The sequence below is a fragment of the Macrotis lagotis genome, chromosome 1 (assembly GCF_037893015.1).
Source record: "Macrotis lagotis isolate mMagLag1 chromosome 1, bilby.v1.9.chrom.fasta, whole genome shotgun sequence".
Taxonomy (NCBI): Eukaryota; Metazoa; Chordata; class Mammalia; order Peramelemorphia; family Peramelidae; genus Macrotis; species Macrotis lagotis.
Genome location: NC_133658.1, coordinates 847,593,805 through 847,613,892, shown reverse-complemented (window position 1 = coordinate 847,613,892; position 20,088 = coordinate 847,593,805). Strand labels below are relative to the sequence as shown.

The following is a 20,088-nucleotide window of genomic DNA, read 5'->3' as shown; positions in this document are numbered from 1 at the left end:
TTAGCAAAGAAGAAAAGAAGAGGGACATTGCAACAATTAGATGAACTTTGCATGTAAAAGGGACATTATGCCCTAGTGACCAGGAAACTGAGGTTAATGAAGTGAAAGGTTCTTGTTATGATAAAGGGAGAAGACTCAGGATTAAATGCCAGGATTGAAAATGTGGACTTGGACTGATACTTCAGTCAGCATGAAGCATTCATTATAGGTTCTTGGGCCAGAAAATTATGTCTGTCCTTTAGAAAGATTAATCTGGCCTTAGTTTTTAGGATAGATTGAAGTAGAGAAAGCTGAGAAGTAAGGACAGCAGTTGGACTGCTGCAGTAATACAGGCATCAGGTAGCAAGGTCCTGGAATAAGGTGAAGTTGATAGAATGGAAAGGAACTCATGATTCAGATATTACAAAATAAGAATTGATAAGATATAGTGACTTCTTCCTGCCTTTTCTTTATCCTGCATATCCAAAGATGACTGAGGTTTCAACCCCAGAGTACAGAAAGGATCATGCCATAGATAGAATTGGGAAAAAATTAGGAAAGAAGGTCATTTTGGTGAAAAAGATGAGTTTAGTTTGAGATCCTGGCAGAATTGGCTCAGTGGAAATATCATGTAGGAACACAGAACTTTGTCTGCAACTAGATATATGACTTTAGTTTCAGGAAGAGGTAAGAGCTAGAGTTACAGATTTTTGAATAATAGGCATAGGAATGATCAATGGAACTAAGAAAGTGGATGAACAGAGGCCAGTGCTGAGCCTTGAGAAAGCTTATAGTTTGACCAGGGAGCAGGGGGTGTGGGTAGGGGGACAGAAAAATAGGAAAAGAAGTGAAATTAGGATCACCAAAATTCAGAGTTGGAAGAAACCTCAAAGATCAATGAACCCATGGGGCGGCTAGGTGGCGTAGTGGATAAAGCACCAGCCCTGGAGTCAGGACTACCTGGGTTCAAATCCAGCCTCAGACACTTAATAATTACCTAGCTGTGTGGCCTTGGGCAAGCCACTTAACCCCATTTGCCTTGCAACCCCCTCGCCCAAAAAAAAAGATCAATGAACCCAAACCATATCCCAAAAAAGAAAGCCTTCTAGCCAGTTCAACTAACAAGTAGTTTTTCAGCCTATCTGAAAACCTCTACTAAAGTTATATACTTCCCTGGTAGACCATTTCATGTGTAGATAGTTCTAATTGTTAGGAGGTTTTTCCTGACATCTCTTTGCAACTTCTATCATTTACTTCTAGTTCTGACTTCTGGGGCTAAACAGAGAAGTATAATTCTTCTTCCATAAGACATCCTTCCAAGTTCTCAAAGCAGGCTATCCTGGATCTTCTCTGCCAGTCAAACATCCTGAATAGTTTTGTCTAATCTTTCTTTGACACAGACTCTAGGACCTTCCTGATCTTGATCACCTTAGGTGCATTCTAGCACATCAGTGCCCTTCCTCAACTGTGATGCTCAGAATGGGATACCACAGTCTGTGGGTAGTCTCAGATAGAGTACAGTAGACAGACTAGTATCATCCCCTTCTTCCTGGAGACTATGCTCCATAGAATTTTTTTATTTGACTGCCATATGTTTTCCTTAGAGTAATTTTATAGTCTACTAAAAGTAGGATTATATGATATCATAGAAGCAAAGACAAGAGGATTTCAGGGAAGACGTTGACAAGTATCAATTGACTATGGAAAACCTGTTGGATTTAGTCAGTAGGAACTCATTGTAGCAGGTGCACTGGCATAATTAAGATAGAAATCTGGATTCAGGCTGTATTAAAGATAATCCAGACAGTGGTGAGGAACATCTGACACAACCTACATTTTACAGACCTTAGACTTTGGCTACAGAATTAATGCTACCATTTCCATTAGCTCCTTTACTAATTCTAGTGATTCTGCTTTCTTTTCAGGTATAAAAAAGTTGGTGGTATCTGCAGGAGACAGCGTAGAATTGACCCTGCCCAATAATGAAGTTCAGTTAACTGCATTTGTCATCCCAGAAAAACGTAAGAACTGAAGAGGATTCAGTTTTTTCCTGGAAGTTTCATTTCCTAAAACTCATCTTTCAGGGGATGGTTTTTAGTATTTCAAAATATTTCTTTTTAAGTAGTCCTTTTTGTCAAATGGGGAACAATAAAGAACAAGGATGTTTTAACTTGTGTGAGAGGAACATAATAGTTGCCACCAAATTTCTATCTGTAGGGCTTTCAAATGAAAGAGGGATGAGACTTTTCCTATATAACTCCAGAGGACAGAGCAAGGGCCTGTGGCTTGAAATTACTTGGAGAGGAATTAGACTCATTTTAGCATGAAACTTTACATCAAAATGACCTGTCCAGAGATTTGTAATGAGGGGCAAGAACAGAATCTAAATGTCCCCCTCTCAGGGATACCATTGAAAATTTTCCAGCAGAGGGCAAGAAGTTAGACTAGATGACCCTTTCAGATGCTGAGACTTCTTAATTTTATAATATTTTATTTTGTATTTCAAGTATAAACTATTGAATTAAGTATACTTGGCTCTGGGGTCAGAAGATCTGAGTTCAAATTCTGACTCTTGCTTTCTACCTGTATGGCACTGAGCAAGAGACTTCCCCTCTCTGATTCTCTATTTCCTCATCTATAAAGTGGCAAGTTTGAATGACATCATTTTTAAGGACCCTTTCAGCTGAAGTCATATGATTTTCCTAACATCTCTGATAGCTGTAGTCCCTTTCTTACATTTAAGTTTCCATTTTAGGTTCATACATTTCAGTTACCCTCTAATGCCTGTGGGTATCAGATACCTTCAGATATCATGTTTATATAGAAAATAAGTTTTTAAAATCCAAATGCTGTATTTTTTATCTCACAGCTTGAATTTTCTTATCAGTTCATTCTACCTTTCTCAAGAAGTTGAGGTTTTTTCTTCCCCCTGGTGGTGGTTTTGAATTATAGGTGGAAGCAAATTCATTGGTCTTTGAAGATTTGAGGTAATTATAAGAGTTGGATTTTGACTATTTTACCTCAACTCTATGTGAGAATTTCTTGGTCTTAGTATTCTTTCTTTTTCTAACTTGGATTTAAATTTGTGTGAATTAATGTAGACTTGTACCCAAAATTGTTTCATTCGACCCTCCCCCCCCACCATTTCTTTATTCTGCTGAACAAACTCCTAATTGTTGCTCTTGTATTCTACACTATCTTTAAGGTTGTTCCCCCCCCCCCAGTATTTCTTTGTTCCAAGGGAATTGTCCTTTTTTAAACCCATCATTATCTGTTTTCCATGGATAGGGAGAGGAGAAAGACAGGAGAGAAGGGGATTGTCCCTTAACTACACCTGGAAAAGATGTTCTATTGGTACCACATTAATTTCTTTTTTTGTTTTTTTCCTAAGGCAATGGGATTAAGTGACTTGCCCAAGGTCACACAACTAGGTAATTATTAAGTGATTGAGAACAAATTTAAACTCAGATCCTCCTGCCTCCAGGACTGGTGCTCTATCCACTGCACCACCTAGCTACCCCCCATATTGAATTCTAATTCTCTTTTTGCACACATTTTCTATCCTCAACCCTCTTTGAAAAATTAGACCAAAGGAAGATGACATGACTTGTACAAGGTAGCTGGCTGCCCTGCCCCATTTCTTAGGACTTAAGTTTTCTCATTTCTAATATGAAAGGGGGGTAGACCAGCTGACCTTTAGGGTCCTTCCAACTTTAAGATGCTATGATTCTATCACAGGTCATAAACCTGGGACAGTCTATAGGAAGCAGAAAGGATTGTATAAACAGAGGCCTTGTGCTTGTAAGATGAGATTATGTCTTTTGAAACTGGACATCTTGGAATTAAATTCTTACTCTTCACCTTCAAATTCCAGTTAACTCATGAAAAAGGAAGAGTCTGACTCCTTACTCAGATTTTTTTCCTTTTTGATCTGCTTTTGCCATGTGTAGTAATTTCTCCTCTTTAAACTTGGAATGGTCACTTAATTTGAGTCCTCCCATGGGACCCTTGCCTAACTTGAGTTGTAGGATCATAAAATTTGAGCTACAAAGGAAGTCATCAAGTCCAGCAATCTCATTTTTCAGGGGGAATCAAGAGCCAAAGAGAAGTGACTTGCCTAAGATCATGCATTTAACAAGTAGCAATGCTGGGATTTGAACCCAGGTCATCTGACTCCAGATCCAGGTTCTTTGCATGGTGCTCTGTCTATGTTTGCTCCCATGCAGTATGGGGAGATTTTCCCCATTGGGATAGCAAAACACTGTCTTTGATTTATTCTGAACTAGTCTACCATGATATCAGAGAGGTAGGACTTTTGTGATATGTGTTCTATCTGATTTTAATGAATTTAAATAGGGCCTGTTTTAAATGGGCCATCTCCTGCAGTCCTTGCTTGCTGCAGGATGTTATTTGGCTCAGCAGGATTTGAGCAACTCTTTTAACTCACTAGGGTGTGATGACCTCAGTGAGACGAGCATTGTTAGCACTCTATGCAAAGCTATTTCCGAACCATGTTATTTAGAAATCATTGCTGTTCTTTGTTGCAAAAGAAGTTTTGAAGAAAACGTTCTTTGTTTCCCTTGAGTTCATCTCTGCTAGTTGGGAGGAGGAGATTCCAGAGCAGATGTTGTCAGTGAAAATCAGCAGTCACCACTAAGTCATCATTTAGGTTGTTGCCTTTTACACACACACACACACACACGCACACACACACACACACACTCACTCTTTTTATTTGGGAGGATGAAGTGATAGGCTTGAACTGTAGGGGGGCTTAGGAGAGTAGGAGGTGGTAACAAAAGCAGGGTCAGTTGAACCTTTCCTTTTCTGCAAGTAGATTTATTGAATCCCATGCATTCTAGCTCCTGACAAGCTTTGAGATGAGCTCTATTAAAGTAAAGGCCATGTCTGAAATTCAAATTCGTTTTGTATAAAACTAAGGATTATTGGTAGGCATTGTGGATGCCCTCACTCTAGGGGATGTAGGTGTATGTTTTCATGATTTTTGTAACTGGCCCTTCTTTAGGCAAAATCTACTCCTACGAATGGAAGCTGATTACTCATCCTACAAACTACAGTGGGGAAATGGAAGGAAAGCATTCACAGGTCCTCAAGCTCTCCAAGGTGAATTTCCTTTCTACATATGGTGTGGGTAAGGGTTGCCCATTCATTTCCTAAAGTATATAATACCAGGTAGGACTTTTTTCTATAAGCAGAAGGGTCATTTATGCAGGAGAGACTTCTAGCATTCAGATTTTGAGCATCCCTTCAGAAACCAATCCTTCAAAGGCCTGACTGGCAGGTTTCCAGTATTTGTTAGTTTATGACATTTTTGGTGAGAAAGTCTTCTCTGGCAGAATGATATTGGCTATAAATATAGTTGCTAAACAGCTTGTAGCAGTAGTAAGAGAATTTTAGACCTCACATGACAGTTGACCTTAGGATCCACATAGTTATGAGTATTTCCTTGTTGTAATAGAATTTAGTGATTATTTCCACACCCTCTAGGAAAGGGAAAGGAATAAGAATAAGCATTTATGTATTGCCTGCAATGTGCCAGGCACTGTGCTACGTGCTTTTATAAATATGATGTCATTTAATCCTCACAACAGTTATTTGAGGGTAGGTGCTTTTATTATCACTTCCAATTTTCAGATAAGGAAACTAAGGCAAACAGATTAAGTGACTTGCTCAGGATCAGATAGCTAATAAATATCTGAGGCCAGAGTTAACCTAAAGTCTAAGCTCAGCAATCTACTATGCCTACAGATACCTATTCAAGTGTCTTACTTTTCAAAAGACCATCATTTAAACCTCACAGACCAGTCCTGTTACCTAAAAGAATAAAGAAGGCCTTAACTATTATCTTGATAAGAACATTGACATCCAGAAAATTGAAGCCAGTCATATTGTCTCAGGGAAGTTACTATTAGAATTAACATTAAAATATAAAATTTCAAAGTAATTTTTGACTTTTCAGTCCTTTGTCCTTTTTGATTATATCTATTCAGTGTCACATTTAATCCTCCTTTTTAATCCCTGGTGAAAGCACTCTGGTTCAGATCATTGCCATCTCTTATTTGTACTAACTGATCTCCCTGCTTCCATTCTCTCCCCATTCCATACCCCTCTCCTGCTTAAAACATTCAAGTGGTTTCCTCATTGCCTGTGGAATGAAATGACACTTTCATAGTCTGGCTTCAAACTCACCAGTCTTTTCAAAAACTTGCCTCTCCTTCCTTTACCAAACTGTTTTCTGTTCTGAGATCTAATTGTTCCCTTTCCTGCCTCTCATCTTTATGTCCTTTGTATTTCATGGTCTCTTTTTAAACTTCAGTCTCTTAAAATACTCTCTTTGCTAGGATCTAGCTCAGGTCTTACTTTCTATTCTTTTTTCTTCCTTCAGCTATAAATAAGTGATTTCTTTCTTTTCTTATCTCTTATGCATGAATAACTTTTTCTTTTTTCCAAAAAGATAACCTCAAAGACCATCTCCTTTGTACTTATTTTTTGTTTTTGTCTTCTCCCTTTACTATAGGTAAGTTCACAGAAGACAGTATTAGTCCCATTTTATCTCTTTATCTCCAACTCCTAGCCCAGTGTCTTATATATGTGCCCTTAATAATTGTTTACTGGGGGGCAGCTAGGTGGCGTAGTGGATAAAGCACCAGCCCTGGAGTCAGGAGGACCTGGGTTCAAATCCGGTGTCAGACACTTAATAATTACCTAGCTGTGTGGCCTTGGGCAAGCCACTTAACCCCATTTGCCTTGCAAAAAAAACCTAAAAAAAAAAATTAATAATTGTTTACTGAATTAAATTCTAGTCTGTTACTTGTCCTGCTCACTTCTCATTCTGATTGTAATAATAGTTTTTAGGCATGGCCTGTATAGGAATGTGTTTTGCTTGACTGTGCATATTTGCTATAAGGGTTGTTTTTTTTTCTCCTTTTCTTTTCCAGTGATCAAAGGAGAGTTTGGAGGGAAAGAAAATAGGTTTTTTTCTATTAATTTGAAAAAACAAAATTCATGCAAAATAAGAAATCATCTGCTAAAAACTGGGATGCAAGTCTTTGTGTTTGAGATTATTGTAAATCATGTTGTCTGTGTCTCATGATTATCTGATAAGTCCTCTCTTCTTTTCCTTACAGCTCACTCCTGGTCTGTATGAATTCAAAGTGGTTGTACAAGGCCAGAATTCTCACGGGGAGGGATATGTGAATGTGACAGTAAATCCAGGTATGAATCCCAACATTGGATTGTAAGAATTTAAGGAGAAAAGAAATCGAGGCTTTGGAATGTTTTACAATTATTATTTTTTTTGTTTCTTTCTTTGCTCTCATATTCTTTATTGTGTAACAATGGAGTCAATTTCCAATCATTGGTAGCAGTTGGAAATATTACTGAGTTATACCAGCAATGAACATATGTGACTGGTGATGATTAATAATTAGTCTTGTTCTCTCTCTTTTGACTTTTTACAAAGATAAGCAAAGGTAAAAGGAAGAGGAATATGAGCAGCCTGAGGCCACTAAATGTAGTCCCTCTTCTAGCCAAAGCTACAAGAAAATGACAACATTTGACCTTATTTTCTCCTAAATGGAGTGGGAGGAGAGGGTTGGTGGGTTTTTTGGTCAAAGCTATCCTGTTAGAAACATAATCTGCTCCTCCATAAACACAGTAGCTCCATACTACTCAAAAGAACACCAAAGTCCAGTATTTGATAAAAATTTTCTTGAATGAGTCTAAACATCAGTCCCAGATTTGTTTTGGGGTTTTTTTAGGGGTTTTTTTTTAGGTTTTTGCAAGGCAAACGGGGTTAAGTGGCTTGCCCAAGGCCACACAGCTAGGTAATTATTAAGTGTCTGAGACCAGATTTGAACCCAGGTACTCCTGACTCCAAGGCCGGTGCTTTATCCACTACGCCACCTAGCCACCCCCCAGATTTGTTTTTAATCAAAGGAGGAAGGAACCTGGTTACAGTCTTGACGAAAGGTCTCCAGACTAAGTTGACAGAACTATTTTCCTGAAGATGAAGATCAGCTCAGTAAGGACCAGATACTATACAATAAAGGTCAAAGAGGTCTTTCAGTATAATCCTTCCCTCCCCATAGTTTGGTCCCATTCATCTAGAGGTAAACAGAAGGAAAGAATTACCTGCACATGTAATATTACTGATGACCCTGCAGTGACAGTGACTTTTATACAAGTAAAAGATACTTAGAAAGATCTGGCAGTGCATTTGGTTATTACCCTGAAGTCAGGTAGGCAAATGTATCATCAGTGGAAGGATTGTGCTCCCTTTCAACCAATCTTGGAGAAGTCCTTTTAGCACATTAACACTGAACCACTCTTTGATGATGGGCTTCCCCCATTTATCAGTTCTGCTGGATGCCCAGCAGATCACAACTGGCATCCCATAATCTCCTTGCTGTTGTCCCATTGCATCCCCGGGAGGAAATCCATGCAGGACTACAATCACTAGTGTTTCCTACTCAGAGGCTCAAGGCCCTCAGTCAAGGCACAGGCTGGTCTGGGCTCCCTCCTGTGGGGTCTTAATGATGAAGGAGAAGAGCTTTAACAGCAGTTGCAGGCAAGTAGAATGATAAAACAATTCAGAGTTGACCGTTCCAGGATGTACAGAATATGTAGTAAACCCTGTACCTTTTAGTCTCCGAGCTAACTCTTGGGTAAAAAATACATTGGCCAGTTTGCTGTGGCAATAGGCAAGGCCCCCCAGTTATAGTATTTCTCACCATGTAGGTTGTAAAAATGGATCCTTCCCAGGTGAAATGCCAAAGAAGACACATTCACCACCCTTGATGGGGCTGATTCCTTCAGCCTCTCCAGCAGCAGGTGGGTCAGAAGAAAATGACCTAAGTGATTGACTCCCATTTGCATCTCAAATCCATCAGATGTCTTAGAGTAGGGGCACATCATCACTCCTGCATTATTGATCAGGATATGAAGCTGTTTTTCTTCTGCCAGGAAGGTCTCAGCAAAGGCTCGGATTGATTTGGTATCAGACAGATCCAGCTTCCGTACCAGCACCTCCTAGTTTCCCATCTTAGCCCGGATCTCACTGGCTGCCAGTTCGCCCTTTTGCAAATCCCTACAAGCAATATATATTCAAGCTCCTCTCTGAGCAAGATCTTTGGCTGTCTCCTTCCCAATGCCCATGTTGGCTCCTGTGACTATCACGACCTTTCCAGGAAGTTGCACAGTTGATGTACATATTCCTTTGGAACCTGCTTTTCTGATGTAAGGTGCTGCCAGGATCAGGAAGAGGACAAGTGAAGCCGACAAGGCCAGCACCCCAAACATCGCTCCCTAAACGTGCGGTGCTGCAGCACCCTGGGACCTAGCTGGGCCCCCCCAACAATGGCTGACTGATGGGCTCTCGCCCAGCACACCTCATCTAAATGGCAATAGGTTTAACTGGGAAAAGCTGTTTTACAATTTTTATTGTGATTTTTATGTTTCTGGAAAAGTCTTTGTGTTGACTTTAGCTAAAACAATCTGCAAGAGAGGGTGGCATTGATAATATGACCATTGTGCAGAAAGAACCTAGCCCAGCAATTTTACCAAAGAACTGTTTGGGAGGACTACTCTAAGCATGCTGTTCTGAGAAAGCACCATATGCTTCAGGAAAATGGCCCAAGAGTGCCAAGAGCCAGAGTCTAAAGAAAAGAGAACCTATCATCTGGCACTTGGGGGATGATCATTTATTTTCCTCCCAGAGATGCAGGACTGTACAGAGAGTTCCTCATGTATCCACCACCATTCCTCTTTCACTGTAGGCTCCAACTTTTCCTCCTTTCAAACAGATTCTTCCTGAAACTGGCTTGTTAGTGGATCATAGAAAAACTCTTGATGTTCTTGACACCTGCTTGCCTTTTCTAGAAAACTGGGGGAAGAACAGAGAGGAAAAGATAGCACAAAAGCCAAACCTGTGTTTCAGTGCCTCTCTCAACATATAGATCTTGAAGTTCTGCTAACCCTTTATATTCATTCACTGACAAAGCTAAATAGCCTAGAGCCTCTTTGTGGGTATTTTATTCTAGGGACCAGTTTTCCTTTCTTGAGCTTTGTAATCTAAGGCCTCTTGGCTTTGATACTACTTTTACCACTGAAGATGGTAATCATTTCCATGACACACTGGGCTAAGTTCAACCAGCCTCAGACACTTCCTAGCTGTGGGCAAGTCACTTCATCTTTGTTTGCCTCAGCTTCTTTAGCTATAAAATAGGAATCTTAATAGCACCTTTCTCCCAGAATTGTTGTGAGGCTCTAATGAGAACCTATTGGTAAATACTTAGCACAGTGCCTGGCACTTCATAAGCATTAAATAGCTGCTTAAACTTCTCTATTTCATACACTATCCAGCCAATGCATTTTTGATTTTCTAGATCAGTGATGAACTCTATTGATGCTAAAGAAATGGACTTTTGAGGCAGCCGGTAGTCTGCCTGGAATATTTCATTGAAATACTCTAATTTCCATATAGGTTCTCAAATGTGACCCAACCTAATCTCTTCCTCCTTTTGAATTCTGGACCCAGTATTGTTGATAGCACCTGTTCAGAAGAGAAATATTGATGAAGGAGCTATCATTGAAGAAACAGAATAGAGACCAGAGAACTATTTGTGATTTTGTCTTGGTTTGGGCCTCTGTGTATTTGTGAAGTTGGTCCTCAGGCATCAGACACAGTGTTTTGTGGTCTATAACCAAAGACTTTACAGCTTTGTAGAGCTTGTCAGAATTTGGTAGGACCTCTGAGAACCTTGGGTCACCTACCATAACCCATTGAGGTTTGGGGCCAGGATTTGTCTGCTTTCTTTCCTTGAGCTTTGAACTTTCCAGACCTTGGTTCAGAAGTTTTAAACACTTTGGTATAAGTACTGGATAGTCTGTCTTTTTCTTAACCAAAAATAGAGCCTGAGTGATCATTTACAGAAAGAAGAGAGTATTTCTAGAGTTTACAGCCATTTGAGGGTGGTTGCTACAAAATGCTAATAATTATGTCTGTGGAGATAAGATCATACCTGTATGTGAAGCCACTGAGTGAGCATTGGGAAATTATCCATGACTTTCTTTACATAGTCTAAAGAGCTTTGTTATAGGAGACCTACCATAGGCCCACCCTTAGACTGGTCTGTCTTTGCTGCTGAATGTCATTTGCACTCTTATATAACCCACAGCAGTACAGTCAGAGGCATTGACTGGAAGGCCAGTCAAGTTAGATTTGAATGCGAGTAGGGTTTTACAAGGTGGTGCTCATAGTTTCCTGTCCTTCCCTGAGAGTAAAGGGAATCTAGTCTATTAACCTTTGATTGACAGGAAATGGCCTGTAGGATTCCTGCCTTCCCCAGTGATTAGCTTACAGAGATCTCTTTGCTAAAATATATAGAGAATTGAATCAAATTTATAAGGTTACAAGTCATTCCTCAATTGATAAATGGGCAAAGAATATGAACAGGAAGTTTTCAAATGAAGAAATTAAAGTTATATATAATCATATGAAAAAATGTTCCAAATCATTATTGATTAGAAAAATGCAAATTGAAACAACTATGAGGTACCACCTCACTATCAGATTGGCTAAGATGACAAAAAGGGAAAACAATGTTGGAGAGGTTGTGGGAGAATTGAGATATTATTGAGTGGAGTTGTGAACTAATCCAATCATTCTGGAGAGCAATTTGGAATATTGCTGGATCAAAGGGTATGCATATTTTTATTGCCTTTGGGCATAATTCCAAATTGCTCTCCAGAAAGGTTGGATCAGTTCAGCACCACCAGCAGTGCATTAGTGTACCAGTTTTCCTACATCCCCTCCATTATTGATCATTTTACTTTCTAGTGATATTAGCCAATCTGATAGGTGTGAGGTGGTACCTCAGAGATGTTTTAATTTGCATTTCTTTAATCAGTAATAGTTTAGAGCAATTTTCCAAATTACTATATATATAGCTTTAAATTTCTTGGTCTGAGAATATCCTTTTACTATTTATCCAATAAGTTCTTCTTTATCGTAACTCAAAGCCTCTATGTTCTTCTTATGTTATTGAGTCATTGTTTCATTGTTCTTGCAGAACCCCATGTGAATCAACCCCCCATTGCTGTTGTGTCACCACAATTCCAGGAGATCTCTCTGCCTACCACTTCTACAGTCATTGATGGCAGCCGTAAGTACTTTCCCTGGTATATGATTTTGCAATCAGCAATTTCCCCTGTCCTGCCAGAGTGAGTGCCCTGTGGAAGCATGGTGGGCAACCCAGGGTCATCACTTTGGTCACTGTGGTTTTCCCTCAGCTGCTTCTGCACAGCATAAGGTGGTTAAAGCCCCCAGCCATTGAATTGGAATGGATTTAAACCAACTCGTATATACCAGGGATATCTACTAGGGGTAGAAAGGTTGTGCAGTTACTTAAAATTCTCTTAGTTGGAGTTTCATGACTTTTAAAAATTTACCTAGTCTGTGTTCCTATTCCTTAAATTGAGAATATGCTAATGTCACAAGAATTTTTCCCATGGGAGCAGATTGAATAATAGAAAAAGATACACAAACTTGCCTAGAGAACTTTCCCTAACACTCACTGAGCTTACTATTTATCTTCTCCTAGAGTAATGTAGTGCCTTCTTGTTCCTAGAAGTAGATTCTATTGAAGAATGAAGCTCAGAGAACTCTTGGCCCTTCACCTCTATTCAGACAGTGATATTGGTCTTTAGGCTGTTCATAATATAAGCTTGATTTAGTTCCATGAAGATTTTGCTCAGCCTTCCTTTCCTAGTACATCTGAATTATTTTGTTACATGGATCTCTTAATGCTTCTAACCAAGCTAAACTTCATCCAGGAGTGCTACTGGTAGCCCTGAGGCAGAGGTAGAAGATGGGGGAAAGAGAATAGGATAAGAGGAAGGAAGAAAGAAAGAGAAAAAGAATATCATATGGAGAGAGTAGTGGGTAGAAAGCTGCTAGTCATTGCCTTGGGAAGAAGCAACATTTTACCACAGATTGCTTACACCTGTGCTGCAGAGGCAGCAACTTAGACTGTCTTGAATACTTTAGCATTGCTAGGAGAAAAATACTTTCAAGAGTAGTTCCTTTTTATATAAGAATGATGTGCATAGAGAGCACCACGTGTACATGTGAGGTTTCTTTGTGATCAGAAAGCACTGATGATGATAAAATTGTTCGATACCACTGGGAAGAACTGAAGGGGCCACTGAGAGAAGAAAAGGTATCTGAAGACACACCCATATTAAAACTGACCAACCTGGTCCCGGGAAACTATACCTTCAGGTAAGTCACAATCCAGTCAGCTACCTCAGGAAACACTTAATAGACTTTAACCTGAGATTAAATCTAATGTAGACTTTGGTTGAAAACACCATCTTAGATTCCATTGGTTTTCTCTGATCCCTGGTAAGTCACAAACCCAATATGGATGGTTGTTGAAGTCAAAGCTCTCTAATCACTGTATTAGTGTCTACCTTTAGATTTATCCCCCTAAAAGTCTTAATAAGATTTTTATCTCTGTCTGACCACACCTTATCCCTCCCAAATTCACCCCTTCAATCTCTTTTCACCAGAATTCCTACTAAGAAGAGAACAGAGTATAGCCAGCAGTGACCTTTTCCTCTCGTACTTCATTCAGGGACTTCATTGTCACTCCCAGATCAAGGACTTCATTATCATCATATTTCTTTACCCTTCTCACTCTTCTGGCTTTGGAGAAATGAAAGATAATTAATACCCTCCTCCCCAGGAAGATCAGTTAATATTTGTATTAGTGGTTTAAGAGACTTTTCCATCTCCCACTTCAGACTGATGAATTTTTACAGTTCACATTGGCTATGTTTACTTTTATCTTTAAATGTCAGTGAGACCAAATTAGGTTCTTCACATACTGAAACACAATAATTAATTTGAGATGGGGGCAAGTCTTCTTTCTGTGCCTCTGTTACCCTAGCTGCAGAATGGGATTAAATTAGATATTCTTTAGGATTCTTTTTAGCTCTAAAATTCTGGGATTCATTCACCTCTTCCCTTCCTCCACCTTAATTTGCGTAAGAGAAGCATCATTCCTAAACTCTGTAATCAGCTGCTTTTTGGTCATAGTAATTCTGTAGGCAAGCCAGAAGCTGTTTGGTTATAATGGCAGAGAGGGTGGTTAGCTGCTATTTTGCCATCTGTAACTTGCTTTTTCTCTAGTGCAACAGACTTGTGGGATCTGAGGGAAAACCTGTGAAAACAACAGGGAATGAGAGAATTGGCCGAGGCTATCATGGATTTTTCCTCTAAGTGGGAATACGGTATTAGCTGATTTGCATGCATATATTTCCCCATTCTTACAGTTTAGAAAAAGATCCATTTCAGAAACATTGTCTCTTACAACTGTTGGTGAAAGGGGCATAATGGATGATCTGTCTTCTCTTCTTGGATTTGTCACCAACTTTCTGTGAGACCTGATACATTTGACTGTCTTTGCAGTGCATGTATTCTTCTATCTCTACCATGAAGGGAACTATTATTGTGACCAGATGTCTATCTTTCTAAGATGATGTAAGAGTATGAAATTTTCTCTCTCTGGCAAAGACATTTGCCTCCTTGGAGTCACCCCATTTCACAACTTTGGCGTCATCCTAACTCATTTCCTTGACTCCTCATAACCATCATCTTCTCCATATAACCCATTATTTAAGTCTTGACTTTTCAGTCTCCATTTCATCTGTTATATCTGTCCCCTTCTCTGTTCACATAGCTGCCACCCTAGTTCAGCCCTCTTTACTTCTCATATTATTGTAGTGGCTCCTCCTTGGCCTTCCTGCTACAAATCTCTTTTCCACTTCAACTCATTTTCAAGGGCAGGTCTAACTATGTCATACCTCTACTCAGAAAACCCTAATGATTCTCTATTGCCCCTGGAATCAAATAAGCTCTTTTATTTGACATTTAAAGCCCTTCACAATCAGCCATGACCTTCCTTTCTAGCCTTAATAAACCCCTTCATTCAACATTGCAGTTCAGCCAAATTGGCTTCCTCCTGTGGCTTATATATAGCATCTCATCTCTTATATTCATGCCTTTACACTGGCTCTCTCCCCTGCGATGCACAAAATGTGGTTACTGTGCTCTTCTGCTTCTTATGACCCCTAAAAATTAAGGACTAGCTTGAGCACTACCTTTTGCATGGAGTCTTTCCTGCCCCACCACTGCTTGTACCCTTTCCTCAAAATTATCTTGTATTTGCTTTATGCATGTAGATAGACAAACATTCACATTTAATTATGTGTTTATGTGTATATGAATATATAGAGATTATGTGTGTATGTATGTATATATATACACATATATATATGTATACATATACATACAGTGTGTATGATTGTATATGTGTAGTATATTCATGTGTTTATGGGGATGGCACAGTGAATAGAGCATTGGCCTTGGAGTCAGAAGGACGAGAGTTTGAATCCAGCCTCAGACACTTGACACTTACTAGCTGTGTGACCTTGGGTAAGTCACATAACCCTGATTGCTTCTTAACCCTGATTGCTTCACATCCAGGACCATCTCCAGTCAAACTGATCCATATCTGGTCACTGGACCACAGCACCCCCTCATTCAAATTCAATTCATGTGCTTGTCATAGAACCACCTCCCTGATGTCATGGACTCGTTTGAGAGTGAAGGACAAACATCATGTGTGTGTGTGTGTGTGTGTGTGTGTGTGTGTGTATTACATAAGTGTATGTGTTTATAGAGAAAGAATATGTATATGTTTGTATTATGTAAGTATTTATGTGTGTATAGAAAGGTTATGCATGTGTGTGTGTGTATATGGGGAGAGCATGTATCATGTATATGCATTGTGAATATACACACACACACACACACACACACACACACACACACACACACACACATTCTCCCCTTGCTAAGTTTTAAGTTTTTCAAGAGCAGGGATTGTTTCTTTGATTTTTTTAAATTTTATTTATTTAATCAGTGGGGTTAAGTGACTTGCCCAAGGTCACCTAGCTAGGCAATTATTAAGTGTTTAAACTCAGGTCCTCCTGACTCCAGGGCTGGTGCTCTATCCATTGTGCCCCTTTCTTAACTTTTTTTCATGCTGAAAGGTATAGCATATATTCAGCTGAAAAGTGTAGCATAAGTAAGAGATCTTATTCTTCATTTGTCTGGCTTGATTTGTTGGGTTTTTTGTTTGTTTTTAATTATATAATGAATATTCACTAAAATTTCAAACAGTGTCAAATCTATAAGAATAAGACTCATTCCCCAATTGTTAAATGATCAAAGGATATGATCCAGTGAAGAAATTAAAACAATTTATAGTCATATGAAAAAAGTCTAAATCATTATTGATTAGAGATATGTAAATCAAGATAACCATCAGGTATCATTTTACACCTATCAAAATTGTGAATTGATCTGAACCATTCTGGAGAAAAATCTGGAATTATGCCCAAAGCTAAAATAAAAATTATGCCCATATCCCTTTTTTTTTCTTTTTTTGGTTTTTGCAAGACAGTGGGTTTAAGTGATTTGCCCAAAGTCACACAGCTAGGTAATTACTATGTGTCTGAAGCCATATTTGAACTCGGGTCCTCCTGACTCTAGGGCAAGTGTTCTATCCACTGCCCCACCTAGCTGCCCTTGTGCCTATATCCTTTGAATCAGCAATATCACTGCTAAGTCTGCTCCCCAAGATGATCAAGAAAAAAAGGAAAAGAATTCATATGGTCTAAAGTATTTATAGCAACTCTCTTTGTGATGACAAAGAACTGGAAATTGTGTAGTTATCCATCAATTGAGAAATGACTGAACAAGTTATGGAGTATAATTATGTTATAATTATAATACTACTATACTGTAAGAAATGATGAACTCAGTGATCTTAGAAAATATGGGGCAACTAGGTGGCGTAGTGGATAGAGCACCAGCACTGGAGTCAGGAGGACCTGAGTTCAAAATCATTCTCAGACACTTAATAATTGCCTGACTGTGTGACCTTGGGCAAGTCACTTAACCCCATTGCCTTGCACAAAAAAAAGAAAAATATGGATACACTTGCACAAAATACTGAGGAGCAGAACCAAAAGTACATTGTATACAGTTAACAACAATATTGTTTTAAGATCAACTTTGAGTGAACAGGTTATTTTAACTGTTAACTACAAAGGACATATGAAGAAACATACTATCTGCATCCAGAGAAAGAATTCATAGCTAGAAATACATATGGAATGGTTTTACATACACACATATACATGTACATATATATATACATATACATATTCATATACATATACATATTTGTGCCTAATAGTAGTTATCTCTAGGGCAGAAGAGATGGAAGAAAAATGGAAGAAAAAAAGGAAAAAAGTTACATGATAACTTTACTATATATTTAAAAGGAATAGCAAGTTGTACATAATAGATTTGCAGTTTAATATTCAATCATTTTTTCCTATTCAACTATGCTATGTAAATGCTAGTTTTATTTCTAAGTTCAGAATAAAATAAATGAAAATTTTAAAAATCAAAGCAAATAACATAAAAAAATTTATATGAAATCATGAGCATCTGTTATGTACAGTTTGGGTTTTATTTTTTAAGTATATATTAAATTTTTAAAATGTAGTAAAAAAGCTTCATTTCTGTCTCCTTCAATTTCTTCAGGAGTTCTTAATCTGGCGTCCATGAATTTTTTTTAAAGCTATATTGCAATGTGATTCTTTTCTACTATTTTATAATGCAATATGATTCTTTCTCTTTGTAATTCTATGTATTTATTTTATGCATTTAAAAACATTCTGAGAAGTGATCATAGGTGTCACCAAACTGTCAAAGGAGTCCAAGATGCAGAAAATTAAGAGCCTCTGGTTTAACTGGGTTTTTTTTCTGTCTTTTTTCTGCCTTGCTTTTGCAGCATTTCCTACTAACTAGGTACATCAAAGTCCTCCTTGTTTTAGAGACAAGCAAAACCAATGAGAATACTAGCTGGGCCTTTTAGTGTGCATCTTATTGTCCTGCCTCTTCCTCTCCAGTCTTCTGCGTCACACTTGATCACTGCATGGTCACTTTCCTACAGTCTTTCAGGGAGATGTTTCCTCCCTGTTTTATGTTTTAGTAGTCATTCTGTGAACTGTTCTCCTTTTTATCAGATGTCTTTTGCTATACTGTTTTTCTTTGTTATGAGAAGTTAAATTTAGAAGTTTTGAATGTAAGAGCATTGTTTATCCAAAAATGACCATGATGCTAAAACAAAAGTCAATAAAGTTTTGTTAAAAACTTCATTCTAATGAGGTATATTGAAAACAAGCTAGTCATTGTTGAGTTGCTGTGTGAGGGAATTTCCTCTTGTGCTAAGCATGTGCCTCTGCTCATTGGGTCTATCATCTTCTGTTCCAATCCATTAGCAAGACTTTATTAAGCCCTTAATGTGTACAAAATACTGGGCAAGGCACTGGTCTCTTGCCTTCTGGCTCCTCTTTCCATCAGAGGACTTTTATAAAATATATACATGATTTTAAGGAAACAGTGTGAATCCCTGCTGTGTCATGTCCTTTCCTTTAAGCTTTGTTCTGGTTTTTTTTTTTTTCTGAAGAGAGCATAGGGATAAAAATGGACCTTTCCTTCCAAGCCTGAGCTTCATCTCTTTGTTCTCTCAAATGGCTAAGGCCACAAGAAGTCTTTTCTTATACTGGCATTGAACTTCCTGTTCCTTGAATTTTAAATCCTACAATGATTCCTCTCTCACCCAAAGCCCACTTCTGATTCCTCTACCCTTTTCTTCTTCCTCCTGCTTGGCAGTCTGACCGTGGTGGATTCATTTGGAGTAAGCAGTTCAACCACCGCCAGCCTGACTGTGAACAAGGCAGTGGATTACCCTCCCGTGGCCAATGCAGGCCCCAACCAAGTGATTACCCTTCCTCAGAACTCCATCACCCTGTATGGGAATCAGAGCACCGATGATCATGGCATTGCCAGCTATGAGTGGTCTCTCAGCCCAAGCAGCAAAGGAAAGGTTGTGGACATGCAGGTAGGAGTGACCACAACCTACCCAAGGAGCCTTTCCAAGAACTTTTAAATTATAGTATTCATTTAAAAGTCATGTTTGCACAGAGAATCATATTCCCTCCATCCCATTCCTTTTTAAAACAACTCTCTGAGAACTTGTGGTGTCCTTTAATTGCATGTGAATGTAAATTTATAATCAGAAGGTACTTCAGTTTGGAAGAGAAAAGTAAGAGGAATCCTCACCAAGCTGAAAGTATCTCTTACCTCATCAAATTTTCCTCAACCACTTGGAAATTCTCCTTTGACCTCATCACATTCTTATGTATTTTATTATATAAATATTCCATGTCCTATCTCCTGTCCCTCCACCCTCCTCGCTGTGACTATAAGCTCCTTGAGGACTGAACCTGGGTTATTTTCATCTTTGTTTCCATGTTGCCTAGCAAAGGACCTAGCACACTGAGAATAAGTCTGCTTTTTCTTCTAAGTAAATGGTGGCTTTTTAGAATATTTGAAAGGTTAGCACCCAGAAGGGGAGGAGAAAACTTAATTCTCTCTTGTTCCAGAGAAATGAGTAGGTAAAAGTTGCAAGGAGATACGTTTTGGCTCAGCATGAGGAAAAATATTCCATCATAGAGAGTCTAACAGTGGACCAGGCTTCTTAACTGAAATAGCATTTATCTTCTTGTCACTTGTCTTGCATGGTGTAGAAAATATAGATGTGGGAAGTAGAAAGTCAGACTGACCCACTAAATCCCTTCCAACTCCTAAGATTCTGTGCAGGGGTTTGTGAGGGCTGGGGGAAAGGTGAAGAGAATGAAGGGACACAAACCCACTAGCTAGCTCTGGTTATTGTATATCATTTTTTTAGTGTTGGCAATCCTGAGTAAATCCATGAGGTGATGATAAAGTACACACATGGATTTGGGAAGTGCTGTTGTTTTGTTCTAAAAGTTTGTTAGGTTTATGATGAAATTTGCCCTCAGTGGAAGAGGAGAGCTTTTATAAAGAGTACATTTTTCCATTTATCTTAATATTTGTGATGGTCTTTCTGATCTGAATAT

General features: G+C 38.7%; 1 protein-coding gene and 1 pseudogene across 2 annotated transcripts in view; one reads left to right on the top strand and one right to left on the bottom strand.

Moving 5' to 3' along the window:
- The window catches only part of KIAA0319L (KIAA0319 like), a 95,062-nt gene that overhangs the window by 43,799 nt on the left and 31,175 nt on the right, over window positions 1-20,088 (top strand). For both annotated transcript variants that reach the window (XM_074217512.1, XM_074217511.1), the window contains 6 exons: window positions 1,905-2,000; window positions 5,006-5,103; window positions 7,128-7,215; window positions 12,072-12,164; window positions 13,150-13,282; window positions 18,818-19,046. In XM_074217512.1, coding sequence (XP_074073613.1) covers window positions 1,905-2,000; window positions 5,006-5,103; window positions 7,128-7,215; window positions 12,072-12,164; window positions 13,150-13,282; window positions 18,818-19,046 — 737 coding nt within the window. The remainder of the gene's footprint in view (window positions 1-1,904; window positions 2,001-5,005; window positions 5,104-7,127; window positions 7,216-12,071; window positions 12,165-13,149; window positions 13,283-18,817; window positions 19,047-20,088) is intronic.
- Window positions 8,305-9,300, bottom strand: LOC141508684 (retinol dehydrogenase 11 pseudogene; annotated as a pseudogene).